Source organism: Gadus chalcogrammus, chromosome 12 (assembly GCF_026213295.1).
Source record: "Gadus chalcogrammus isolate NIFS_2021 chromosome 12, NIFS_Gcha_1.0, whole genome shotgun sequence".
NCBI lineage: Eukaryota > Metazoa > Chordata > Actinopteri > Gadiformes > Gadidae > Gadus > Gadus chalcogrammus.
This window is the reverse complement of record NC_079423.1, coordinates 5,359,706-5,385,505: the sequence shown is the minus strand read 5'-3', so window position 1 is coordinate 5,385,505 and position 25,800 is coordinate 5,359,706. Positions and strand designations below refer to the sequence as shown.

At 49.3% G+C, this 25,800-nt stretch overlaps 1 protein-coding gene across 6 annotated transcripts in view; it reads right to left on the bottom strand.

Annotated features, from left to right (window-relative positions):
• Positions 1-25,800, bottom strand: part of herc2 (HECT and RLD domain containing E3 ubiquitin protein ligase 2) — a 69,437-nt gene that overhangs the window by 23,722 nt on the left and 19,915 nt on the right. For 4 of the 6 annotated variants that reach the window (XM_056604470.1, XM_056604467.1, XM_056604468.1 and 1 more), the window contains 44 exons: positions 25,553-25,738; positions 24,834-25,010; positions 24,617-24,720; positions 24,142-24,292; positions 23,510-23,724; positions 22,894-23,026; positions 22,393-22,520; positions 21,719-21,914; positions 21,193-21,323; positions 20,755-20,931; positions 20,075-20,211; positions 19,714-19,865; positions 19,379-19,570; positions 18,691-18,878; positions 18,085-18,277; positions 17,370-17,552; positions 16,801-16,985; positions 15,637-15,784; positions 15,022-15,218; positions 14,409-14,639; positions 13,978-14,116; positions 13,447-13,593; positions 12,460-12,602; positions 11,603-11,864; positions 10,978-11,120; positions 10,687-10,785; positions 10,201-10,369; positions 9,924-10,049; positions 9,512-9,620; positions 8,501-8,640; positions 7,808-7,998; positions 7,560-7,665; positions 7,148-7,239; positions 6,552-6,727; positions 6,251-6,362; positions 5,808-5,889; positions 4,818-5,052; positions 4,328-4,505; positions 3,747-3,828; positions 3,350-3,521; positions 2,831-2,975; positions 1,748-1,973; positions 864-1,035; positions 170-356 (listed from right to left, as the gene is read on the bottom strand). In XM_056604470.1, the coding sequence (XP_056460445.1) occupies positions 170-356; positions 864-1,035; positions 1,748-1,973; positions 2,831-2,975; positions 3,350-3,521; positions 3,747-3,828; positions 4,328-4,505; positions 4,818-5,052; positions 5,808-5,889; positions 6,251-6,362; positions 6,552-6,727; positions 7,148-7,239; positions 7,560-7,665; positions 7,808-7,998; positions 8,501-8,640; positions 9,512-9,620; positions 9,924-10,049; positions 10,201-10,369; positions 10,687-10,785; positions 10,978-11,120; positions 11,603-11,864; positions 12,460-12,602; positions 13,447-13,593; positions 13,978-14,116; positions 14,409-14,639; positions 15,022-15,218; positions 15,637-15,784; positions 16,801-16,985; positions 17,370-17,552; positions 18,085-18,277; positions 18,691-18,878; positions 19,379-19,570; positions 19,714-19,865; positions 20,075-20,211; positions 20,755-20,931; positions 21,193-21,323; positions 21,719-21,914; positions 22,393-22,520; positions 22,894-23,026; positions 23,510-23,724; positions 24,142-24,292; positions 24,617-24,720; positions 24,834-25,010; positions 25,553-25,738 (7,037 nt within the window). The remainder of the gene's footprint in view (positions 1-169; positions 357-863; positions 1,036-1,747; positions 1,974-2,830; positions 2,976-3,349; positions 3,522-3,746; positions 3,829-4,327; positions 4,506-4,817; positions 5,053-5,807; positions 5,890-6,250; positions 6,363-6,551; positions 6,728-7,147; positions 7,240-7,559; positions 7,666-7,807; positions 7,999-8,500; positions 8,641-9,511; positions 9,621-9,923; positions 10,050-10,200; positions 10,370-10,686; positions 10,786-10,977; positions 11,121-11,602; positions 11,865-12,459; positions 12,603-13,446; positions 13,594-13,977; positions 14,117-14,408; positions 14,640-15,021; positions 15,219-15,636; positions 15,785-16,800; positions 16,986-17,369; positions 17,553-18,084; positions 18,278-18,690; positions 18,879-19,378; positions 19,571-19,713; positions 19,866-20,074; positions 20,212-20,754; positions 20,932-21,192; positions 21,324-21,718; positions 21,915-22,392; positions 22,521-22,893; positions 23,027-23,509; positions 23,725-24,141; positions 24,293-24,616; positions 24,721-24,833; positions 25,011-25,552; positions 25,739-25,800) is intronic. The other 2 variants (XM_056604469.1, XM_056604471.1) reach the window with 2 other exon arrangements.

Below are 25,800 nucleotides of genomic sequence, written 5' to 3'. Positions count from 1 at the left end.
AAGGAGACTTGACTTTTTTCAAACCAAGTTGTCAAAAGGATCAAATCCTATTCTCAACCTCCCCCGTCACGTTCTTTAGCATCATCACAGTGCAGAGAGTGACGACTCTGAGAGCCGGTCCCAATGCCCGCCTAGAGCTCCAGGACCCCCGGGGTAGACAATCCCTCACCTCTCCCCTCCGCTCCTGCCAGGGGCTGGGGCTCAGCCGCTCCTCGCTCTCCTGGGGGGCCGGGGAGCCCTCGTCGTCGCTCATGCCCGACGAGGAGGAGGTGTCGGAGGGGGGCACGGGGGAGCTGGAGGGACACTCCATGGGGAGCATCATGCAGGCGGGCATCAGGGCGCCCACCACAGCATCCCTGGTGGGAGGAGAGGAGAAGCGAAATGAGGACGACGGCGTTGATGCGACGATGCCGGAGAAGGCTCTCCTCAGAGTCACGGGGCATGGAAGGTGCGTGGTGGGACTTATACCATGAAATTATACACGATTTATCTTTATTCTATATTTAGTCACGACAAAGGTTGCCATAGTAATGCCTTAGTAAACTAAAGATTTGTGTCACACAGGAAACGACCTGCTGTGCAGGTGGAGTCAACACATCAGTCACACTAAAATCGACTTGACTGGGTGGGGAGTAGAGAACGGAATCAGAAGGACAAAATGTGAGTATTTTCTGAAATGAATCTGTGTGCTTAGGTGTAATAGGATAAGCTTAATATGTAATTAATCAGTGAGCCTGGGTGTATGATAGGAGCAGCTTTGTAAGTCCTGAATCATGGTTGAATCATTGCGGTACCTCCAGAGACAACAGTCCCCCACCACGAGGTCAGCCGCTTGTCCATGATGGCTGGGCGGGGGATCTCACCTGGCATACATGATCTGCAGGGCGGAGAGGACGTGGGACAGGGCCTGCTGCTTGGCCAGGTTACCGTCCAGAGACAGCAGGATCTTAGCCAGCGACGGCCGGTTGGCCTTGGCGCTGCTCAGCCCGCTCATCTTGTTATTGACGGCGGACGAGTCGCTGTCCAACGGGACCCCTGCAGAACCACAACCACGACCCCAAACACATAGTCAGGCTGGCTCAAGACGCGAGAGCTCAACTTCAGGTTACATCAGAAGATGGAGGCTCTAAAGGGAGTCGTTGGATTCAACTCCTTAAGCCAATTCGAACGTTCACCTCCTTACCTCGGTAAGCCTTTGTTAACCGCAGCCAATCAGAACTTCTAAATTGGTTGCCTCATTTACCACAGCCAATTCTAACACAACTACTCCTCCCTCGCCCAGGTAGGGGGTGGGAGGTTTGGTTAATGAGCGATTATTGCTTACCCGGAAAGGAGGCGTGAGTGTTCTGATTGGTTAACAGGTAGATAGTGCTTAACCAGGTAGGAGATTGGGTGTGTTCTGATTGGTTAACGAGCGGTTAGTGCTTACCCAGGTAGGAGATTGGGTGTGTTCTGATTGGTTAACGAGCGGTTAGTGCTTACCCAGGTAGGAGATTGGGTGTGTTCTGATTGGTTAACGAGCGGTTAGTGCTTACCCAGGTAGGAGATTGGGTGTGTTCCGATTGGTTAACGAGCGGTTAGTGCTTACCCAGGTAGGAGATTGGGTGTGTTCTGATTGGTTAACGAGCGGTTAGTGCTTACCCAGGTAGGAGATTGGGTGTGTTCTGATTGGTTAACGAGCGGTTAGTGCTTACCCAGGTAGGAGATTGGGTGTGTTCTGATTGGTTAACGAGCGGTTAGTGCTTACCCAGGTAGGAGGCTCCCAGAGAGTCCCTGGCGGTCTGGAAGAGGACGGGCTCGTGGACGGACGGCGTGGTCACGTCCACGGTGGTCCAGGCCACGCTGTGGGAGGAGCCACAGGCCACGCGGGTGATCTTCTGCCCCTCCAGTCCCTGCACCAGGGTGGGCTTCCGGTTGACCGTGGTGGTCCCGTTGCCCTGCTGCCCGTGGTCGTTGTCTCCCCACGCATACACCTGACGGCACAGCAACGACGTCGTCATTCACTACGCTGATGGGTCCCCCCCAGACACCTCTCTCTTTACCAATGAGTGTCACGCATTTGACATACCGAAAAGTTTGGTTTTCTTAACTACTCCTCGTATGTGCTTCTACCAGCACTAGGAAGCCCACATAGATATATTTGTTTCGTTTTGCTTTTGCTCTTTAGTCCTAACTTTAATTATACTACTGTCCTGTTCTTTGTGCTGTGACACCTCAATTTCCCGTCTGGGATTAAAGAAAGAGCCATCTCATTTTTTTAACGAATATTGGATTTCATGTTCTGTGGAAATAAATAAAAAATGTTTTTATGCAGTTCGACGCTAAACTTGGGTTTCAGAGCGTGGGATGTGTGTGGTTTATGTAACCCCCTCCTATTATCGCCGAGCCCTCTGAGAGCCATCTATTAAGCAGTTGAGACACAGAGTCTCAGATCACCAGAGGAGATGACGTGGATGCTTCACTTAGTGCCGAGCACAGAGTTTTAAACAGGATGAAAGAAGACGATTAGCCAGAGGAGGTCAGAGGCGGAGCAATAAATATAGATAAAAGAAATAAGGAGCGTGGACCCACACAAACACACACTAGATGCATGGAGCACACACACTTCCGCCATTAAAGATGGATGGTGTGCACACACGCACCTTGGATTTATGAAGCGCATGCACACTTCTACTTTAAAGACATGTAACACACACACACACACACACACACACACACACACACACACACACACACACACACACACACACACACACACACACACACACACACACACACACACACACACGTAAACTGCGTGCATGGAGGATGTGTTCTTGCTCCTACACACCTGTCCCGTCTCGGTGACAGCCAGACAGTGCAGCGCCCCAACCGCCACGTGCACAATCTTCTTCCCCCTCAGGCCCTCCACCATCTGGGGCTTGCGCACGTGCACGTCAGTCCCGTGACCCAGCCGGAAGTAGTCTCCCTTCCCCCTGGTTGGCAACACAACAGATGACCGTGAGTGTTCCAGACACAAAGGGGTTTGGTAAAAGTAATAATAATAATAATACATTTTATTTCAGGGCGCCTTTCAAAACTCTCAAGGTCTCCTTCCAGTTAAGACAAGCAAATACAATTTGAAAACAGGCAAATATAGTTAAATCAAAACACATTCAAAATAAACAATGCAACATATTCATTGAATTGGCTGGTGGGTGGAGTTAAGTGGGATAGGCCAGTCGGAACAGGTGAGTTTTGATGGAGGTTTTAAAGGTGGGGAGAGACTCTACAGTACGGATGGATAGTGGGAGAGAGTTCCACAGCCAAAGTGACAGTTGGAGTGTGACAGCGATGGGGGCCATCTTACCAGGTCCAGACGACTCCGGACTTGGTGAGTGCGAGGGAGAACTGAGCTCCGCACTCGATCTGGCACACGCCCTGTCCGTTGAGCCGCTCGATGTTCTGGGGGATGTTGCAGCCCTCGCTGCCGCCGCGGCCCAGCTTCCCGAAGTCCCCGTCGCCCCAGGAGAACACCAAGCCTGGGGAGGAGATCCACAAGCCAGGGCCGCAGTCAATCAATCAAACTTTTGCTCTCCGTGAAAACACAAAGTCAAGAAAAATCGATTTCATTTGAATAAATAAATTAAATTGTTTGCATAATTAAAATGTAAATAATTAAAATTAACAAATCAAAGACAAAAAAAATTACACACTGCTTGCTTGAAAAAGCAAAGCTAAAAAGGTATGAGAGAACATTTTGTTACCTTCATCAGTGAGGGCCAGGGTCTGGGCATCTCGACTCCCACACGCCACCTGGACCACCCGGTGTCCAAGGAGAACTTTGACCTGGACGACAGGGCGCAGGAACGTTAGAGGGTGAGGAACAGAAAGGTCAGAGGATGAGGAGAATAAAAGGGTGAGGAACAGGAACGCTAGAGGACGTGGAACGTCACAGGAACGTTAGAGGAGTAAAGGCGGCTGGGTTTTTGTCAGGATTCATTTGGGAGGACATTAGTTGGCACTGTATCTACTACCTTGGCCCTGCCTTTCAAACAGCTACCGTTGCACAATGTCCTTTACACTGAAAGCTCTAAAACTGCTACTTGAACACAGATGTCTTCTGCAGTTTTTCTGTGTTTGCAAAGTCGTATATTTGGTAGGCTTTATATATTGTGAGCTTGAGTTGCACAATCAAGTTATATTCCAGATTTATTTTATTTTATTTTTGTCAAGGTTGCAGTCTTTTTTTTTTTACCTCAGAATAAAAAATATCATAAAATAACAGCACGTACTAACAGAAAGTACTGACACAGGTGCTAACGTGGTGCCAGCCAAACAGACCTACCAGTTTGGGTCTGAGCTGGGTGGTGTTGTCCCCGTGGCCCAGCCTCCCGTACTCCCCCAGGCCCCAGCTGTACAGCTCCCCGCTGGAGGTGATGGCTGAGCTGTGGGAGCTGCCGCAGGCGATGTCCCGGATCCGCTTGGTCTTCAAGGCCTCGATCAGCCGCGGCTTGTCACAGTTCCTGGGAGACACACAGTTTTCGTTAGCCCAGCTGGTATAGCCACCGTTCCTCTGAGTAGGTTAGGAGTGCCAGAAAATAATGAAGTAACGTTGGCGGTGGGGCAACATGGCCGATTATAAGTTTACTACTTTCTGCTCTTCTTTCTATTTTCATCTACTTTATATTTATGAGGCACTTCCCATAAAACGCCAAGAATCCTAGTTTGCATGTAACGGTTCTCAACACATTAGCGTGCCAATAAAATCTATTCCCATTACAAATAAAATGTTGGTCGCATGACCAGGCCGCGTATCTGACGCGTGATTGGCTCACATCCTGCTGAAGTGCCCCAGCTTGCCGTCGTCGCCCTCGCCCCAGGAGAAGACCTTGCCGTCCACGGTCAGGGCCATGGCGTGGCGGCCGCCCGAGTGCACCGCCACCTTCTTCACCACGTAGTTGCTGAGGGCGGCGATCTGCCGCGGGATGGGCACCGTGCCGCTGGACAGGCCCAGGCCCAGCCTGCCGTTGGTAGCCTCGCCGCAGGCGTGCACCTTGCCCTCCACCGTCACTGGGGAGGAAGCACCAGGACACCATTACATAACATGACCCTGAATCAAACACAACTCTGCTGTTTGATGGTGTTTTGATGCACTGTTTAAGCACTCCTAAAGTCAATGTTGGCTTGTATACTATTCTTCTTGTATATTGTTTCCCTGCAAATATATTTTCAGCATTTAGCATTTTGTATTTTTGCACATTTATACTTGTTTTCTCTTCTATTTGTAACATGGTGTTTTCTGCAGCCCGAAGTGCAATTTCCTGAGGCAACCTTCCCGATGGATTAATAAAGTTTCTATCCATCCATCTATCTATCACTGGTCACACTGTAGCGCTGTTCATTTCATCCATAGAAGGGGTTAGCTTTAGATGCTGGACCAGGGACATGCCATGATTTGATAGATGATATATAGTACCAATAATACTTGGACTGGGAATTTTTAATGATTATTTTGTTGATTTTAGCATTTTATAATAATATGTAATTGTAATACTGTCCACAACACTAACATTTTTCCTCTGGGATTAATTCGATTTAATAAAAACTTGTAATATGAATATTATATTATCGTACACCTATAGATATTGATATCAGTTCTGTTTTTATTGGGCACACTTTTAGCGTAGTGATTCTAACCGCACCAGAACACACTGGAGTAGTTCCCTTCCCTCTTTAAGATCCCTGCTCCAGTTTCGGTGAGTATCCAGTGTGCACTCTCAGCAGGGCAGGTCACACATACACCTGAGCCGTACACACTGACTCACCGGCAAACAGACTCTTGGAACCTCCCGCCACCTGCACCACGTTGAGGCCAGATAAAGTCTCGGAGAACGAAGGCACCTTGATCTATGGAGGAGCGGAAAGAAATACACACAGTGTTCAGATGAGGAGAGGAGCGATCCAGGGGAACTCTGAATTAGATAAGTCAACTCACGGAGTAATATATGCCATCACCACCAAGTAAATCTAAAGGGCACCTGCTACACCCCACAATTTCATTTCCTCCCCAGAAACAAGTCATTATGGAGCAGGTGGGGCATGGGGCATCAAGTGCATTGGGAATCAAGCTGAAACACCTTTAGGTTGGGAGTCAAACCCCTGAGCTATTACACTTTCCAGCTCTACTCCTATTAGGCTCTTACATCAATGGGTTTTAGCTTTATGATTCCCTTTTTATTATTATATTGTAATTAATATTTCCCAGTACCTTGGATCCTTTGAGACCGCCCAGCTGGTCCTTGTCATTCAGACCCCAGACGAACACTTTGGTCCTGATGGTGGCAGCCGACTCCATCCCTGAAGACTTCTTGCGAGCCAGGCTGATGGCACACGACCAATTGGCATATTTACAATCAGTGATACTGTGTGATTAGACCTTGTGTATAATGGTCAATGTAGTTTAAAAAAAAAGTAGCATAAACTGACTATCATGCATTATTGAATCCAAGGTTCCACTATTCCCTGTATATTTCTTACTAATATTTGATTTTCTAAGGGGTCCACCTCACCTCCCAACAGCAGCTTTTTCTTCGTCCTCTTCCTCGTTGTCGGAGGCGAGGAAGGGCACGGTGGCTAGGTCTTCATCCTCCGCCCGGATCCGGCCCACGATGCTCAGGCCGTGGACCTTGCAGTCGATGCCGGAGCTACGGCACTGCTTGATGGCAATCTCTATGTAGCGGTGGTACTGTAGGGATATCACCATCACAATACATATTTGAAAACATACATAATATACCAGCAGCGAACTCTATGTAATCATCCCTAAGGTGGAACTGTAGCGAGAGCAGGAAGTAATATAAACATCACAATTTACATTCTGCAATACATCATAGCAATTTTGCATGTACCTGTTTATGGGCTCATCTAGCTAAGCCAATATCTTAAAGCTAGGCTAAAAGAAAGCTAACAAATCTCACACATCGCAAGTAAGCTAATCAAGCTAAACTAACTAGCATAACAAAACCAAGCTTTGCTAATGAAGCTGAACTAATTAAGCCGAACCTAATGACAAGATATGAAGCTAAAATCACGCACCAGAATTAATGAAGCTAAGCTTACAGACCAAACCTAATCAAGCCAAGACAATGACACTTGGCTTACTCACCTCAGTGCAGTCGGTGAGCAAAGGCACAGCGGTGTCTGTGGGGTTGATGGTGATCGTCTTCAACTCAATCAGGTTGTTCAGAGAGCTGCCCCCTACACATGAATCACATAAACGAATCAACAGTTAATGCATTATCTTCATGGGATTATACATCATGAGCAGTGGGATGAACCTTAGCAATCAGCCAACCATTGTTAATTACAAACCATGGGCTCGGGACCCCACTTTTATTATTCTATTTCTTTAATGGGTATGAAGATCTCATAAGGGTCCTGTATATACAAACAATGTCTAATGATTCATTACACCTTACTCAAAGATGCATACAGGTAAGACTGTCGACATTTGGGGATCTAAACCACTTATGGCTGGGAGTTGGACAGGCTAGCCACCAGACTATTGTCTTCTCTACCTGAAACAACCACCAGGGAGGGCATGTAGCTGCTGTCTGCCGGGTCCACCACCAGCTTCAGCCGGTGGACCAGGACATCTGGGAACAGCTCCAGCCGAATCCAATGCTGCACGGAAACAAAAGAGAAACCCACCAATTGCTGTCAAGTTATGTCATCGATTCTCACCGATGAATAGCGAGCCCATCTTTTCGATTTGGATTCACGTTTGATTCCACACCATAGTTATCAATGGATAAAGGGGACCCACCTTGCCCTGGGAGCCTGAGGACTGCCAGCACTGGTCGCTGCTGTCGATGAGACGCGAAGCCTGGTTGGCGGATGAGGAAACACTGAGGCTCTTCACAGCCCTCGACCACTCGTCTATCAGCAGCTCCCTCTGGCTGCTGTGGGCCTTCTTCTGCTGCTTGCCTGAGCGCCCGCAGAACGCTGGAGACTGGCCTGGGGGGAGAGGGATGCACAGGTACACCGTGAAGAACTATTTTTATTCCATTAAACGGCAGAATAATCTAGATTGGGAAGGGTAGTCTTGTGGTTAGGATGCTTGGGGTTTCAACACAGAACTTTACACCAGGGAGTCAAGCAAGCTCTCCACTTGGCTAAACTAGGTGTTTGAGCTCCAGTCGAGAGGTTCTGCCTCATATGACCAGAGTTCACCCTTATGCGCCCTTAAGCAAAATTCTCCATTTCCTAAATGACTAAATAACCCGTTCTTGTTCCTTACCATTCAGCATACGCCTTGATTCAAAGCAACGTAGAGTTAATAATTTAAGATACTTTAGAAGTCATTAAACAGCAGGTAAGGCTGAGGGGATCTTATCTCAAGAATGCCTCCAGGTAGACGGGGTAGACATTGTGGATCAGACCTAGTATCAAACACCTTTACCACTAGACGCTCCTGCCTAAATTATATCATGTCAAGATATTAAGCGAGTGCCCCCACCTGGCTCGTTGATGCGACCGAACGAGTGCCGGGTGTTGTGCTTGCTGGTCTTGAAGCAGCTGTCACAGTAGTCGAAGTCATCACAGTTCCTGCACTTGAAGCGCGGGCCGTTGATTGGGAACATCTGGCAGCCATCGCACCTGAACACAAGCAACAACAACGGGTTCTCGATGTAATTAATTGATCCGCTGAAGAATGAGTACTGAGTACTGCTTCATACCAATTGAGAAGGAAGATCCTGGACCAATGATGTCGTTTCAGACAGTGAGGTTTTCACAACAGGTGGATGGAGCAGTACTCTAAGGCTGTGTCTCAATTCAGGGGACGCAGGGGACGCGGTCTATGAAGGTGTGGCCTTCGTAGACCGCGAAGGCCGGACAGGAGGCCGGACAGGAGGCCGAACAAACATTTTTAAATGAGACGGTCTGGCCTATGGAGCATTTCAAGTTTGCGTAACAAGCCGTTAACATCCTTTACCTTGTCTGACGACGCTCTGCTCCTGTCACCTAGCAACCCTGACAGCTGCGGTTCAAACTGAACGGCGGCGGAGAATTATGGAGCCGTTATATAATAATTATATAAAATATAACGTTAATTAGTTTGACGTTATAGGGCTCGTGTTAATGTCATTGAACTTTGACAATAAAGTTACAAATTTAAAATAGTCCCAACTTTATTTGAATCTAAAAAAATGTTTTTACCTAGTTTTGTCATTAAATATGTAATTTGCTGCAGTTGCAGCTTCCGCTCTCTCCGACGCCATTTCTGAAAATATCCAAACCGCAATGAATCTTGGGATAGGTTGGGCCGTGAAGGATCCAGCCGGTGGATCCTTCAAATCCGGGAAAAGAAGGCTGCATTTCTCGTCCGCATTTTTTAGGAGCCTTCACATGCGGCCGACATTTGACGCGTAGCAATGACCCATATCGGCCTTCGAATGCAGCCTTCGAAGGATGCGTCCCCTGAATTGAGACAGAGCCTATGTGTGACAGTTCTGGTTCAGGGACTGACCTGACTCCAGGGTGAACACTGGGCACCAGCTCCATCTCGGACAGCAGCCCGGTCCAGTGGGACTGCTGGGGGAAGTCCACAATCACGTCCTTCCCATTGGCACTGAAAGCTACAGCAAAACAGTTCCTGGTTACTCCACAAAGTTAGCATTTACTCTGATAGCTGAACCAAACAAGATAGCATTAGCGAAAACCAAACTGACCAGAAGCAGTAAATGCTAAAGTAAGACAGCTGATGTTGAAATGTACTTCAGGTGAGAATAAGCGATCCCCTAAAGCATTTCCTTTTGACTTGCACAGATTAGAATCGGAAACTGAAGCAAAAAAGTTTAGCATTTTAGCATTAGCACTGAACGCTAAACCAAAACAAAAAATCCAAAGCAGAGCTCAGACTAGTAAAAACAACAGGTTACCTTTCACCACCCCGACGCTCCGGTGGACCACGGAACCCCACTTGTACTTTGGCGTGGTGACAGTGGGCTTCACCCTCACCTTGTCACCGATCTTTATATGAGACGGAGAGCTCTGTGGCGGGAAACCTGGGCCGGAGAAAAAGGTGGACATTTGAAACGGACGCCACAACGAGTCACCTTGAACCCGCTTCAACCAAACAGAAGTAGAACTACAATGTAGCGTGTCCATCCAGATTCAATGAGTTTATAATGGACATACTGTATATTGGGTGCTCACCAACAAGCTCTGTGTGGATGTAGCGGACCCAGTAAGTCCCGCCCTTCTGCTGCCAGTCACACTGCACGTTGAGGTCATGGAGCCCGTCTCTGTCCAGCTTGATCACCTTGCCCACGTCTCCTTCGTACACCTCCTCATACGTTCTGCAGCACTTCACCATCATGCCCACCTGAATGGGCATGAATACATTTTGAACACAGAATGGGGGTCAGACTGGACTGGGTTTCACAGTGGGAGTCTTGCTAGGGGTCCGAAAAGGTGGCACAAGTCATGTCAACCAAAGTAGGACTCAACTCTGATCAAGAAAGGGATACCAGACCAAATACAAAATCAAACTTTTTTTGGGTAACCTTTTTTCTGCTTAGCGTTCCAACATCCGATTCCTTCTACACATTAAAAGGCCGACATCCTTGATGAATAGGTAACAGAAACGTAATGAGGGAGGTCCAAAAAGACGACGGCCTTTTGAGAGAGCACTGGGTTTACCTGAATGTTTTCCCGCACATACACGGCGTAGTCGTCGTTACTCTGGAAGTCCGACCTCTTCTTGAACGCCTGGCTCTCTGTCACCACGGCTCCCGAAGGCTGGACATTCAAACGGACAGGCGGACATTCAAACAGACATTCAAACGTACATTCAACCCCATTCAAGCACAAACCAGTTGCTAAAGAGCAGCCATACGCTACGGCATATCTGTGAGTTTGCTGCCATCTAATGGTGAAAGAGAGTACGCTGGCTCAAGTTTTATTTCAGTGACGAGGCTGCAAATGACATACCACAGCGAAGGCAGGCTCCGCCTCCTCGAGCTCGTCCAACACCTCCTCATCCGAGAACTCGTCCGACGCGGTGTCCGCGTCCGACAGCTCATTGCCGTGGACGTCGGGGTGGTCCAACAGCCAGCCCACCAACGCCTCCACACCTGGACAATACATTCTCAGTCAGGGCTACTGACAGTCAAATCTATACCTGAACTAGGGACAATCATTTAATTCAGGACTACTGACATTAGAGGTTAGAGGTTAAATTAGGGCTACAGAGGTATAATCGACTGAGAATAGGATCTGCGTCAGGGCTTCTGTCAAGATATGTCACCGGTTTTTACATCTAAATTTGTACTACACAAATTGTGCAAATGTATATATTTTCTGTTTAACTATTTTAATTCTGATGCTTTAAAAAGTTTATTCCTTTTAGTTCTACCAGTGTTCAGTGCTTTCAGCTCTGAGAATCTAATTTCTCATCGTGGGATTAACAAAGTCCATCCTATCTCGTTACAGGGAATGCCCTTCAAAGATGCATGCATCGAAGGCAGCCTCCCATCCTTGGGGTCAAGCCTCGGCCTCTACACTATGAACAGGAGTGGAAGTGCAGTGTGCGCTGTGTGGCGCTCGGCCCCAGTACCGGGGACTCCAGAGGCGGTGGTGCCGGACAGGGTCTTCAGCGCCACCTCCACGTGCTTCCTCTGGAAGCCCATGTCCATGAGCTGCAGGACGATGGGCAGCGGCGGCACGGGGGAGGCCTTCTGCTTCTTCAGCCGGGGGGGGCGCACCTGCTGCACCGTGACCGGCGTGGAGGCCTCGCTGGAGCTGCTCTCCTCGAACAGAGGGGAGGACGGGTGGGTGGACTCCACCGCCAGGTACTGGCACAGGGCCAGCGCTGCAGCCTGGGAACAGAGAGGGGTATGATGCATACTGCGATAACGTGCATTAACACACGCTATTAGTGCTGCAGCCTGGGAACAGAGAGGGGTATGATGCATACTGCATTAACACACGCTGTTAGAGCTGCAGCCTGGAGATAGATGCATATATACACATATAGTTAGTTATAAACTAACCATATACATTACATACATACACTGGTAACACTGCACACTATTGGTATGCTAATAATGGGAAAAAGAAGTAGTACTTATTTTTAAGTACCATTATGGTGTAGGAAACCAAAGTATATACATCCACACATTGCCAGAGACAGATATATACTTATCAACAGATATACAGACACAGAGCTGCAGTCCATAGGTTTATCATGCACTTATATGTGAAAAATATGAAAAAAGTATTATTGTGTTCCATAGTATATACACACAGACCAAGCAGAGATGCAGCCTGGAGGTACCAAGAGTTCAACTTTCAATCCACGAAAACACAGCCATACATCCACAACTTCATTCTCCAGCGACCCAATACTGCCAGAGCCACCAACCCGACCCACCGGCACCATCATTAAAATTGATCCAAAGCGTCCCTCCTAACCTCTAGCTCTGGCCTGTCGAAGATGGCCTTGATGGGCGAGGGCTGGGTGGCGGCCGACAGCAGCTGCTGGAGCAGGAGTAGGGGTGGCAGGGGTCCCTCTGGGGACAGGTCCCCCACGTCTGGGGAGGTCGCCACCGTCTCCTCTGGGGACGGGAGGGGAGAATAGACAGGAGTTATAAAAGGAAAGCGAGACCAAACTCCCAGAGGGCAGAGCGAAGGGGCCACACCGGACCAGAGATAGGGGACCTGGTGACGTCGCTACGCTGCCAGAACAGAGCCCAAACAGCTGTGTGTGTGTGTGTGTGTGTGTGTGTGTGTGTGTGTGTGTGTGTGTGTGTGTGTGTGTGTGTGTGTGTGTGTGTGTGTGTGTGTGTGTGTGTGTCAGGGCCTCTGTGTGTGTCTGTCTGCTATGCCGCACCACAGGTGTGTGTGTGAAGGTGAGAACAGGTGTTCCAGAGCCAGCCTTTCGTTAGGCCGGTGGGGGTACAGGTGGGTCACCACAGACAGGACAGGTGAGCGGCGCTAACGAGCTCTCCCCGGGACCCACCTGAGACCCCCTCGTCTCAAACTGACCACGGTGAACTTAGGTGAACTTAACTTAAAGTGAACTAGTCTGAGTCATACCTGTCAATCAAGAGTCGTACATTTAAACTGAGGAATAAACTCCCGGTGAATAAACTCACAACAAACACCCGAGGAGTGTTCGCTTGTTCATGTATACAATTGACATGGTCAAATTTGATATTCAAGGGCGAGTTATTGCGTCAATGGATCTCCTTCCTAAGCCAGTTCTGCTCTTATATGACAGTTGGCGGAATAATCTGCCAACGCTGTGGGTTTCAACAGCACGCTGGGTGGTGTGTGTGTGTGTGCGTGCGTGCGTGCGTGCGTGCGTGCGTGCGTGCGTGCGTGCGTGCGTGCGTGCGTGCGTGCTTTTCAATAGGGTTCCTGGTATTTCAGTGTGTCTCGGTGGCTGTAGTGGGGTACCGTTGGGGGTGGGTCCAGGGTCCAGCACGGCGGGCTGGGCCAGGATGAGGCGGAGCTTGTCCTGGTGGCAGAGCAGCGCCCGCGAGGCCTTCAGGATGTACAGCCTCAGCTGCTGGCAGCGCAGCAGGTGGAGGTCCACCTGGTCTGCTGGAGGGAGACGTGGGGATTGGTCAGGTCAGGTTTAAACGGACCGATAGCTGGACCTGGTCCGCACATCAGTCTAATATGATTATAATGGGGTGTACCTGTGAACATCTATAACATCAGTCTAATTTGATTATTATGGGGTGTACCTGTGACCATCTATAACGTCAGTCTAGTGTGATTATTATGGGGTTACAGTTATCAGCCATAACATCAGCCTAATGTGATTATTATGGGGCGTTCCTGTGAAAATCTATAACATCAGTCTAATGTTATTATTATGGGGTGTTCCTGTGAACATCTATAACATCAGTCTAATGTGATTAGTACGGGGTGTACCTGTGACCATCTATAACATCCGTCTAATGTGATTATTATGGGGTGTACCTGTGAGTCCACGACTAAGGGACTTCTTGAGCCGGTGTTTCTCCATGCGGCTGCCGGCCAGGCTGACCAGCTGGGCCCACACGGCCAGCATGGGCTCTGTGAAGGGCAGGTTGTGCACACTGAACGATATCACCGGCAGCTGGGGGCCAGAGAAGAGAGAGACCAGTTATTTCATTTCAACATAAATGATTGGTTCTCGTGTGTTATTTACATTGATGTCTCTTTGATATTATTCTAGGTTCACTTTTTAACCTCCTGTTTCATTAATGTTTTAGCGCAATGCCTGATATTTTAAGCCTTAGCCTCACATATGGATGTTTTATTTTATTTTCCCTTTGTCTTTTAAAAACAAATATATTAGGAATATTTTGTATCTATGGAGGAGGTGAACCAGCAGAAGCATGTGATGGGAGGATAAGTGTGAGACGAACCGGTCGGAGCTGGCTCAGCAGGCACACCCGGCACGTGCGCATGTCGTGGAACTGGACCGTGATGCGTCCCTTGGGCGTGATGCGGGTGACCGTGCCCTCGCCGTACTCCTCGTGCACCACCTGGCCGCCCAGCCGCAGGCGCCCGTCGATGCCGCCGATCACCGCCAGCACGGCCATCAGACTGCCCACCCGCGGACCCTCCGAGTCGGGGAAGTACTCCTCCAGGAAGGACTGCCCCGGGAGCAGGGGGGAGAGAGTAGACGGTCATGGACTGAACTCTTGTTTGCTTAAGGGAAACATTCTCAGAAATACAAAGTATTTTAGTGTTGTGCCATCTATGAAGACACAAGACCACATTAACTCGTTTTGGGGGCAGTTGTAGGGTCCCGAGTGTTCGACGTCCCACCAATAGTTACTGCGTTAGGCTACTACTCTAGCGTGTCAGTCTCCTACCTACTCCTTGATGACCTGATAACCTTGAGGCTGCTTTGGATAATTAGTGTCCGAGAAATGTCCAGATTAATTACTAAATGTGGAAATAAAATTGTCTAAACTGAGCACATCCATCAAACAGAACCACATGACACAATTTGACGATGACGTCGCGTCTCACCGCTTCCGAGTGGCGTCCTGCCATGACGTCTCCGATGGAGCTGAGCTGGGCGTTAATGTATTCGTTGATCAGGCCACTCCATTGGCCCAGAGAGTGCAGTGTGCGCAGAACGGCCACGATCTCCTCCGCCAGCGTGCTGCTGTGAGTGGCTGTCAGAGAGGCCTGGGGGCGGGACTTCTTCCTGCGCATCGAACCGTCTGCGCGAGAAAACGGGAAGTCAATGACGTGATGCCCAATGGGAACGCAAGATTTCCAATGGCAGGATTTGGTTAAATAAATAACCTTTACTGTTGATTGATTCTGGATGACCATATCAGTGGCCGGATGGTGAAGATATGTTGCTATCAATATAATTTAAACCCCTTTTTTGTAAAGACCACATTAAGGACAACAGACAACATTTAAGGAGTCCTATTTTACCAAAAGCACTGATATAAACCTTCATTAAAAATCGTACCTGACGGTTCAACAGGGGTATTTTAATGAAAGGTCTTCAATAAAAAAATACATACATCCTCACTTTTGAAACGCCCAATTCCCAAACTGATTACGATTCATTATAATAACGAGGGCATTAGACCGGAGCTTGGCATTGGGTCTTTCAGGGTGCAATACCTCGCAGCAGGGGCAGGTCAGAGGAGCAGGTGCTGAGCAGGCTGCCCAGGAAGTCAAACAGCTTCTCCACCAGGAACTTCATGTCCTGGGAGCGCTCCAGCCGGTCCCAGGAGGGCAGCACCGCCTGCAGCAGACGCAGCGCCAAGATCTGGAGAGGAGGGGGATAAAAGACAAGAAACAAACCCAAACAACGTCAGCCTTTTGGGACTCTTTTTAATAACCGGCCAAGCTGCAGTAATGACCTTTCAGCATTTTCTCTCTGCATAACTTTGTGTTTTCCCAGACGTCAGTGATGCTAAAATAAGAGCGGTTGTGGGGCTGGGTTGCCGGCTGGGCGGATGATACAACACTCAGCCCCCCAGAGGCCCCAGGGTGAGTAATGAACCCTGGGCCACCCACATCTGCTCAAACTGAAGAATACGCACTTTCTCCTGTAGGATCACCTCATGAATACGAGGGGAAGTTACACAGAAAGTTCAGTGTAGTGTAGTGAAATCAGTTGTTTGTAAGTAGACACACTATGTGATCCAGTGTTGCCAGATCTTTGCGTTAAAACTGGATTTATAGCTCTTTACGCGCTACCATCAGAGTATCAACGTCATTCTAGCATGTCTTTCACAATCATCTTTTGCCCCACAGATTCAAAACCACTTGTGTGTGTTTTTGACAGAAGTTTGTAAGAAGTAACCAAAAACACAATAGTGACGAGAACCAGAGCCGGCGCCGGCCGTTTCGGTGCCCTAGGCGACTCGACATCAACTTGCGCCCTGGACAGGTCTTCCGAGCGGGGGGGGGGGGGGGGGGGGGCTTTGTCGCAGTGTCCTGCATACTACGGTGACGGTTTTGTGCGCCCAAGCGATTGCTCCCACGCCCCCTCCCTTCTCCGTTTGTTTCGTATACTTTAATTGACTAATTAAGGGCGCCACCAGAGGGCGCCACCAACACATTTGCCGCCCTAGGCAGGTCGCCTAGGTCGCCTATGCCGAGCGCCGGCCCTGACGAGAACAATCAATTCATCTAGCAACTAACTCAAAACCAAATCTTTTACCAGTAGAGTTGGGTAAAAGTGAGAGATCAAGAGCTCCAACCAGAGCTACACAGCCCCAATCAGAGATGTGCCCACCTCTGATTGGTGTTGGAGATACCGCAGCGACGGCAGCCTACCTGTCTTTGCAGCGTGATGGCGTTGAAGGACTGGTGGCCCTCCACGATGCGGATGAGCAGGCCGATCCAGGCCGAGGTGCTGAGCGTGCTGCACATCTGGGGCAGCAGGGCGATGCTGCGGATGAAGCCCAGGGTGCTCCAGCTGCGGTGCTGCTCCAGGGACACCAGGCGGTGGGCGTGGAGGCCTGCAGACAGGCGAGAGGGAGAGGCGGGCGAGGCGGGCGGGGAGAACGGGAAGGTCATACAGACCGAGAAACAACAGAGATTCAGATTTATTTTTGATTTAAATTTGAGGCAACATTGATTTTGTTTTTGATTCTTTTAGATTATAAATACATGCATGCATAGATTCAAAAATAATAATATAGTTGTACAATATCGATGTTTTACTAGCTTTCGAATGCTTGGGCCGAAAACAGATGAGCTTGTGTATATGAATGTGTTTGTAGAAGAGAGACAGACAGAAGTCCATGTTTATTTTATAAATTACAACCCATTGCATCATCTGCTCTCCTCCATGTCGTTCCGTTCCCGCTAGCCGTGCCGCGCGGGTCACGTGACCGGCTCACCTGACTTGTCATTGGCCCCGCTGGCCACCAGCATGCGCAGCAGGCCACAGAGGGTGCGGATGGCGTCGGTCTGCAGCACGTCGGCGTAGATCCCGGCCGACAGGGACAGGGTCTTCAGGAGGTTCACCGTGCTGGTCAGCATCATGGCTGTGGGGTGGCTGCTCCGCTCCACAGGCTCCCCCTCTGGAGGGACAGGGACACACACACACACACACACACACACACACACAATGAGGATGAAAGGTGGTGGACGGTGAGAGGGTTTACAAATTAAAATTCCTGCAGCCTGCCCTGTATTTCTGTTCCATCAGTTTGACGTGATAGTTCATGTTCGAGCTGTTCATGCAGAGAGATGGGTTGGCAGAAACCAGCCCCTCAAAGGAGATCTGTTAAACCTGGTGTGAGAATACTTGTTGTGATTCTTTCTTCATTGTGTATTTCAGGATAGTTCCCTTACATCCCTAGAATGAGGGACCCCATGACCGAAGTCTACCTGTATGCATCGCTGACGAGAGATGCCCTAACCTCTACCAGTGAAGTTGTTTTGGACAAGCATCTACTTAACTAGATATCGGAATGAAATCTCAGACAAAAATCCGAAAAAAATTATTCCACAAAATGTTGTTAGAGCAATGACTCTACAGATGTTGTGGTTACAGTGAGACAGTAAACTACAGATTGAAGGGCGTGTCGTGGTTCCGGGGGAGCAGGTTACCCGTGTCGTCCTCCGTGTCCGAGTCCTCCGTGGCGGGCTGGGAGGCGGGCGCCGGCTCGGCCAGCTTCAGGTCGTACTTGCCCTCCTTGCCCATGCGGTAGGAGTTGGTGCTGCTGGTGTCCCACTGCACCCGGATCCAGCCGTCCTCCCCCAGCTCCCCGATGACCCGGCCCAGGCCGGGGGCCGGCCCGTCCTGGTCACATGGGCACAGGGGCCGGGGTCAGAACCAATGGGGAGATACCCAGCTACCTAACCTCCCTTTAACACGGGTTGAACCCTTAGCACCACAGCTCAAAGACACAGACTGCTGTAACTGTATTGGAATAGATTTGATATTATTATCATTTTAGTTATGATGTGTTGGTTGGTTGAATTTCTGTGGTCTTTAAAGGATGATAACCTTTTTCTTCAGGAGAGTCTCTTTACTGAAGACTATACTCAAAGAGACTCAAGATGAAGAAGTCCCTGGCTTTTCATATGTGCAGTGAAAAGTTAGGTCAAATAATCGCAACCCCTAGGGCTAGTAGTGTTAGGATCGGGGCTAGTCCTAGGTTCAGGGCAGGAATAAGGTTGACGTCAGGGGGTTAGGGTCGTGGGGGGGTTTACCTGGTCTCCCCACTTCCAGTCCAGGCCTCTCATGACCCGGGTGCCGATCTTCATGAGGGCTCCCAGCTCTGGCCCGGCGGCGGGCAGGGGAGCGGGCGTGGCCTCCTTCCTGCACTCCTCCAGCACGGTGGCTGAGCCCCCGTGGGCACACAGACTCAGGTCCTCCTCGTTGCTGTCCGTGCTGGGACCTGGGCACGCAACGACAAGGCGCTCAGTCATCGGAGGGATCCTGCTGCATCGCAATGGTTTGGGAGCTCCGTATAATCACTTGGTACGGTTGATTCTCTATCCGATAGAATTATGGCCTTTTAACAACCATTTATGCCTGCTTTAAATCGTTTTGTATTTATTGCCATGCATCCGTTAATACCAAGCCACATTTAACCATGGAAACATGTCATTAGAACAGCCCCATAGTGCCTCGATGTTCTACCTGGAAATTGGGGATCGAGACACCCCAACTATAACACCACCATCCCGTTTAGCATTCATTTAGTGTAGAGTCTCTGAGAGACTTCAATTCATTATGCAGATATCGTGATCAGATACATTAGTCACTTTAGGAGCAGTAAGGTTGGGATCGCGCTGATATCTTGCTCTAGGGGGGAAATGGAATCAAGTACCTTTTGACTCAAACACCCTACACTACGTGGCTACTATAATGCCGAGCGGTTGGTAGGATTCTCACCAATGAGTCTGAGGATGCTCTGGGTCAGGGCCAGGGTGCCAGAGTTGAGCAGCAGGCTGAGGCTGTTGGCCCCGTGCTTCAGGGTCAGCATGTGGACCATGGCCAGGAGGAACCGGGCCTGGGGGACCGTGCCCAGGCTGGGCCCGGCCGGGTTCTCATTGGTGATGGTCTGGAGGGGAACCGGCTGGACACCTGGAGGGGAGAGGAGAGGGGAGAAGAAAGAAAGGGACAAAGAAAACGGATAGGGTCAAATAGAGGGAGATTGATGGTCTCCTAGAATAGCTCTCTATAGGACTCCATCCCATCATAGCCTCTAGGAGTGAGTAGCCACTGACCCAGCTCCTTGAAGCGGGCCCCGGCCTCCAGCAGGATGTTGCGGACGTTGTGGATGGCCCAGGAGTACAGCTTCCCGAAGGTCACCTCCAGCAGCATGCGGTTGAAGGGCGGGATCAGGTCCACGTCCTTCAGGCAGTCGGACAGCGGCTCTCTGACACACCAGGGACACAATGTTGAGTCGTGGAACTATTTTTTAAATCCTAAAACATGTTAAATGGTAAATGGACTGCATTTATACTGCGCTTTTCTAACCAGGGGCCCCCGATGGCTCTTACTACACAAACCCACCCACCGACGCATCCGGGCCACCCCCCTCCGCCCCATCCTATGTCATCCTCAGTAACCGTGACGACCACGTACCCGATGTTGGTGCCCTCGGGGATGACGCGCTGCCAGCCACACAGCATGGCGTACTGCACCGAGGGCAGCAGGAAGCTCTTGGAAGCCAGCCTAAGCATGGTGTCGATGCCCTCCAGCCGGACCTCCGCCCGCTCCAGCTGTGGACCCCGACACACACACACACACACACACACACACACACACACACACACACACACACACACACACACACACACACACACACACACACACACACACACACACACACACACACACACACACATCAAACGTCTGCCGCAGGAAAAACACACATTGTCCGCCCGCTTCCTGGACTTTAAGCTGATATGGTCGTTTTATTTTGATTGATGATGTATTTGGCAGGGACCGTACACATCAGCTGTGTGAGTGCTTTGTCATGTTGCCAGCCCAGGAAGTTTGTATACCAAGACACTGATTTATTTATAACAGTTAAACTACACATAAAGCATTCCCTGGTCGTTGACGATCGACTTTGCGAGTGGTTGAAACATCCCTAATGGTCTTAGAGTCAAGTCGATTTTATTTGTATAGCCCTTCATCACTGTTACAGTCTCAAGGGGCTCCACATTTAACCACACCCCCAAACTCTAAGCCCTCCAAAGGACACGGAAAAAACAAGTGGGAAAGGCCACCGAAGAGGGACAGAGGGACGTCAGTCTGACCTGTTTGAGCAGACACTTCCTCATCTTCTCCACATCAAGGGGCTCCTCTTTGAGGGCAAACTCCACCAGCGTGGCCATGAGGCTGGACTGGGAGTAGAGGCCGTGGGGCGGCCCGTGCTTCAGCCAGCGGTACTTCTGGCCCCCAGACACGGAGCTCAGCATGGGCTGCCACTTGTCCTGCGGCCGCCACAGGGAATCACATCATCCAATTAGAAATATAATAGGTGGTTTTGTAATTAATTTAAAAAAGGAAAGGGAAAGAAAAAAAAACTAATAAGAGAAAAGGAAAGCAAAGAAATAAATAAAAGAAAAGAAAAGAAAAAAGAGAAGGAAAAGAAAAAGACAGACAAGGATAGACAGAAAAGTCTACGATTTTTTTAATTCCATAAAAAATAATTATTCATATATTTTAGACTCTATATAATAAAGGCTGAATACCTTTGGTTTGCTAGTAGACGTCTTCCTGTCAGCGGGGGCGGGAGTAACAGTGACGTTAAGTTCCTCCTCATTGGTCCCTTCATTCTCTATCTTTGGCTGCTCTACGTCTGGCGACTCTGACTTCTTAGGCACTGCCAATCAGAGGGAAAAAACAATACACTTTAATCTATTAGCAATAGACCGATAATTAGCCTCATTGTAATGTGAATGTTAAAAAAGTATGCATTGGATGAATAATTATGGTTTAAGAATTTGATTTGAATCAAATTACATTTTTCGAAATATATAATTATAACATGTTAATTAGGGATGCACATATAGCGGCAACCTGTATGGACCAGATTAGTAAAAAAAGAAAATCCTAAATTAAAGTAATGTGGGACAATCACAAAATTAATTCAGAATTTCGGAAATTATCTGTAGTTCTTATGAATATCTTTCCGTCTTTTTCATATCGGTGAATCGTTACCGTTGATTCGCAGCGGGTTAGCACACTTTGCGACCATACCAACAACAACCCACCCACCTTTCTTTTTCCGGCGGTCCCGGATGAGCTTCTGGGTGATCTTCTTCCAGCGCGGCTGGGAGCTGAGCAGCTTGAGCTTGGACACGATGGACAGGTCGTTGCTCGCCGCAGGGCGCAGCTCGTTGAACAGGAAGCGGAGGCGCTCGATCACCGGCGCGCACACCTCCTTGTAGGAGCGCCCCTGCTCCTGGTGGGTCTGGGGGAGGGAAACACATCGCACGCACACACAGACACACAACGATGGCTTTTAATCAGGACCCTATCAGTCTCGGGGATTAAACCACTGTCCTAGTCGCTCCTGGTTTCACTGAGACCTCCGTTACCAGTATCCTTTGTCAAGATTATCCACATGAGTCGCGTCTCAACATGAATGTTAACAGCACTGTTGTGTTAAGAACTGGTACGACGATTCAATGTTTTTTTTTGTCCAAAAACAACCTACTGACCAACGACACTGATTCCAAAAAGTTGGTTGTAAAAGTAAAAGTGTTGCGATGCAATTGTTTATATATGTGACATATCCAAGGCGAGTGGTTCTTTACTTTCTTAACATGGGTGACTCCCCAGTGGAGATAGAAGCCCTTAACCCTGTGATGTAAACTCCCATAGTCTACGTTACATACACGTAATGTCTAGCTCAACTGGTAGAGTGCTTGATGGAATGACTTCCATACCTTGATGAGGGAACACTTGGCCTGGTACACCATGCGGCACACGTCGATCACACATTTAGGGATGGAACGCTGCTTGGTCTGGTCCACGCCCAAGGCACACTGGTGGACCAATGAGAGAGCAACGTGGCCTGCGATGGAAACACCAAGCAGTACATGAGCCCACACCATCGGAAACAAGTGAGTTCAGGTACACGCATGGCAATTTCTTCTGACTTTCTTCACTTATGTACGATGGTCAATAATGTTTAAAGTGACAATAATCAGTAATGTAGCATAAACTGTCAATAATGTCTTTCTAAACTGTTGATAATGTTAAAATTTATTTTTGCATCTTTTTGATACATGTATATTTCCCATTTGGGATAAATAAATGACTATATAATCCTATAAAGATGACCTTAAATGGGAAATGTTTTCTTTGTCTTTAATGGTTTTAATTTTAGCTCCTAGTTCCTTGTTGCCAGTGTGATGTCTCCCACGGATGCTGCGTTGCTAGGTTACCGAGGTCCTGGTGCTTGAGCAGGCAGCAGAGCAGCAGCCGGCCCACCTCCTCCACGGGGTGCTCGAGGGGGAAGGTGATGGGAGTGATCAGGTGGTACTGCTTACAGCACCGCTCGATTTGGCACAAGAAGTCCTGCAAGGCAAAGACAGAACAGCCCCCCCGAGAGTAAGACCCTCTGGACTTATGGTGGAGGTGGAGTCCCGTCTGAGCTAAGGGGTGTTTTGGGGGCTCAACCCGCTAGTGCTACACGCGATTGGTTGCTACCTTCCTATGCTCACCGTCTCTCCTTCAATGTACCATCCATAACAGACATCAAAAATGATATTGCAGTTAAATGAAAATAGGATTCCGTTGAAAACTTGGGGCTATTTTTCTTGAAAATAATCATAAATTCAGCATTAATTCATTCATCATATCAGGCTTGTTTACATTTCAGGGGACACTTTTAACCCCCAGATTGTGTTTTGGACTCAGGACCCTAAAGCGACCTCTGACCTCCAGGGCGAGGTCATGTACTCAACCAGTGCCCTCTGACCCAGAGGAGGAGGTCACGGTTTAAAGCAGTGACCTTTGACCTCAAGGCGGAGGTGATGTCCTAAAGCAGCGACCCCTGACCTTGACGGTGTGGTCGGGGGTGTTGTTGTCGGCGATGGCCTGGAGGAAGGGCTGGGCGTGGTCGCTGAGGGTCAGCTTGCGGGAGTACAGCTTGGCCTTGTCCGGGGAGGGGGTCCCGGGGGAGGTGCAGTGGTCCTCGTCCTTCTCCTCGTTGTAGTTGTAGTGGATCTGGCTGGTCTGCAGACCCCCCGAGAAGATGGACGACTGCAGCCACTCTGGAGGGGCGGGGGGGGGGGGGGGGGGGGAGAACAACGTGTTGAGGCTACCGGGGAGATAAGAGACTAACTAGATTGTTAGCAGGGTGTCTCAACCACAAATAGAATTAAGTCGCATCGGATCAAAAAAATAATGACGTTCTGTAACATCAGCTCCGTTTGAGGAGAAAAAGGAGGGCTAATGACGTCATTGGTCCAGGATTTGTGGTGGTCCGATTCTGAAGAAATCACGTCAATAGTCCAACATTTCGTTGGAATTTGGCTGCACTAGGAGAATGGTTTGGTTGGTCGATTGATTGATTGATATGAATAGCACTCTGTGTCATACATTAAAAATACATAAATACTGAGGGATGCCACAATAATGCCTGAAGGCTGATTTCCATTGTGGTCCCTGTGGGATGGAGGTGGTCTTACTGGCACACTCTATCTCTATGGTGGAGAGGGGGGTGCTCATGGCCAGGAAGGAGGCGTGGAGGCCGAGCAGGAGGCCCAGGTTCCTCTCCGTGTCGATGAGGGGGGACGACAGGCTGCTGAGGTCCGGCGTGGTCACCGTCTCCTGGTTGGGCTGAGGAGAGGAGCACGTCACGACACCACAGAGGAAGAGAGCCCTACTGTACCAGAGCTAATGATACTACTGCTTTAGATCATGGTCTGGGCTGGACACACCTGCAGTATATCAAGTAGAAATAATCTGACATGTATTTAGTTTAAAAAGTATTGGTGATGTCTTGGAGGCCCTGTGATCACAATGGCTTTCGAAAGGAACATATCAACTCGATCTTGACTGCATTAATGATATGGACGAACCTAGGAAGGTTATTTTAAAAACTCCTATCCAAACGTCCCCCCCGTCTAGTTATATCCAGCCCAGTACCGGGTGGCTCCATACCTCCATGTACTGGCCAACGCAGAAGGCCTGCATGGACTCCCTAGTGTCCTCAAACTGCAGCGCCGCGTCCAATGCAACCACAGGATCCTCCGTGGCAAACTGGGCTGCAACCAGGAAAAAAAAAAACACATGTATGACGTCAGAGTGAGGTCATGCCTGTGTTGAATGACGCGCTTTAGGCCCTGTTCAAAAGACGTTTTAATGCCTCTAAATTTACCCAGAATGCTGTTTCCGGCCAGCGACTGAGACTGTGCCTGGAAGTCCTTGATGTCGTACACTTTGCCGTCGATGACCGTCCAGAAGCCGCCGTCTTTGTTGTGGTTCTCCAGGTCGGCCTTGCGGATGAGGGACACCTCCTCGTTGTTCTTGGAGCTCTGACCTGTAAAGAACGAGCCTGCCACAGCAGAGCCACGCTAGTTACATTCAAACGCATGCTGCTCCACAGTAACTAGACAAAACTACACATCGGAGCCAAGCAAGTAACATTCACACACACACTGACGCTTTCCAAGACAGTTAGTTCCAAGGTAGCTACTACAACACAAACACCCTTGACCCAAGCTAGAGACACAACACCTAGTTAATCTATAGACCGTTATGAAATCCTCTTTGCTCGCCTTAAAGTACATAATAACATCATCTTTTTGGATGTTCTTGGATGACTTTTTGTTTGGCTTAATTCATAAATGTGAAAGCTAAACCTCCACTATATCTCGCCGCACTGCCGATTACCCCGACGACCCCCTGCCCCACTGTGATAGCCTCATCACCTATCAAGTTACCGTGACGACCCCCTGCCCCACTGTGATAGTCTCATCACCTATCACGTTACCGTGACGACCCCCTGCCCCACTGTGATAGCCTCATCACCTATCACGTTGCCCTGACAACAACCCCGCCCCCCCAGCTCGGGGACCACGGCCCCCTCTGCTTTACCCATGATGCCGGGCCAAGCCAGGTCCTCGTGGTCATCCCTCTCGTGTCCGGGGGCCAGGTGGTTGTAGCGGTCCAGGGGCTCCAACAACCCCGCCAGCAGGGGGATGGAGCCCGTCTCCTGCAGCAGCCCCGCGTCCATGGTGAGGAGGAGCACCACGGAGACCACCAGCTCAGGGAGCAGGACCCCTAGAGACCACACAACAGGGGTAATGTTAGTGAACCAGCACCACGGACACCACCAGCTCAGG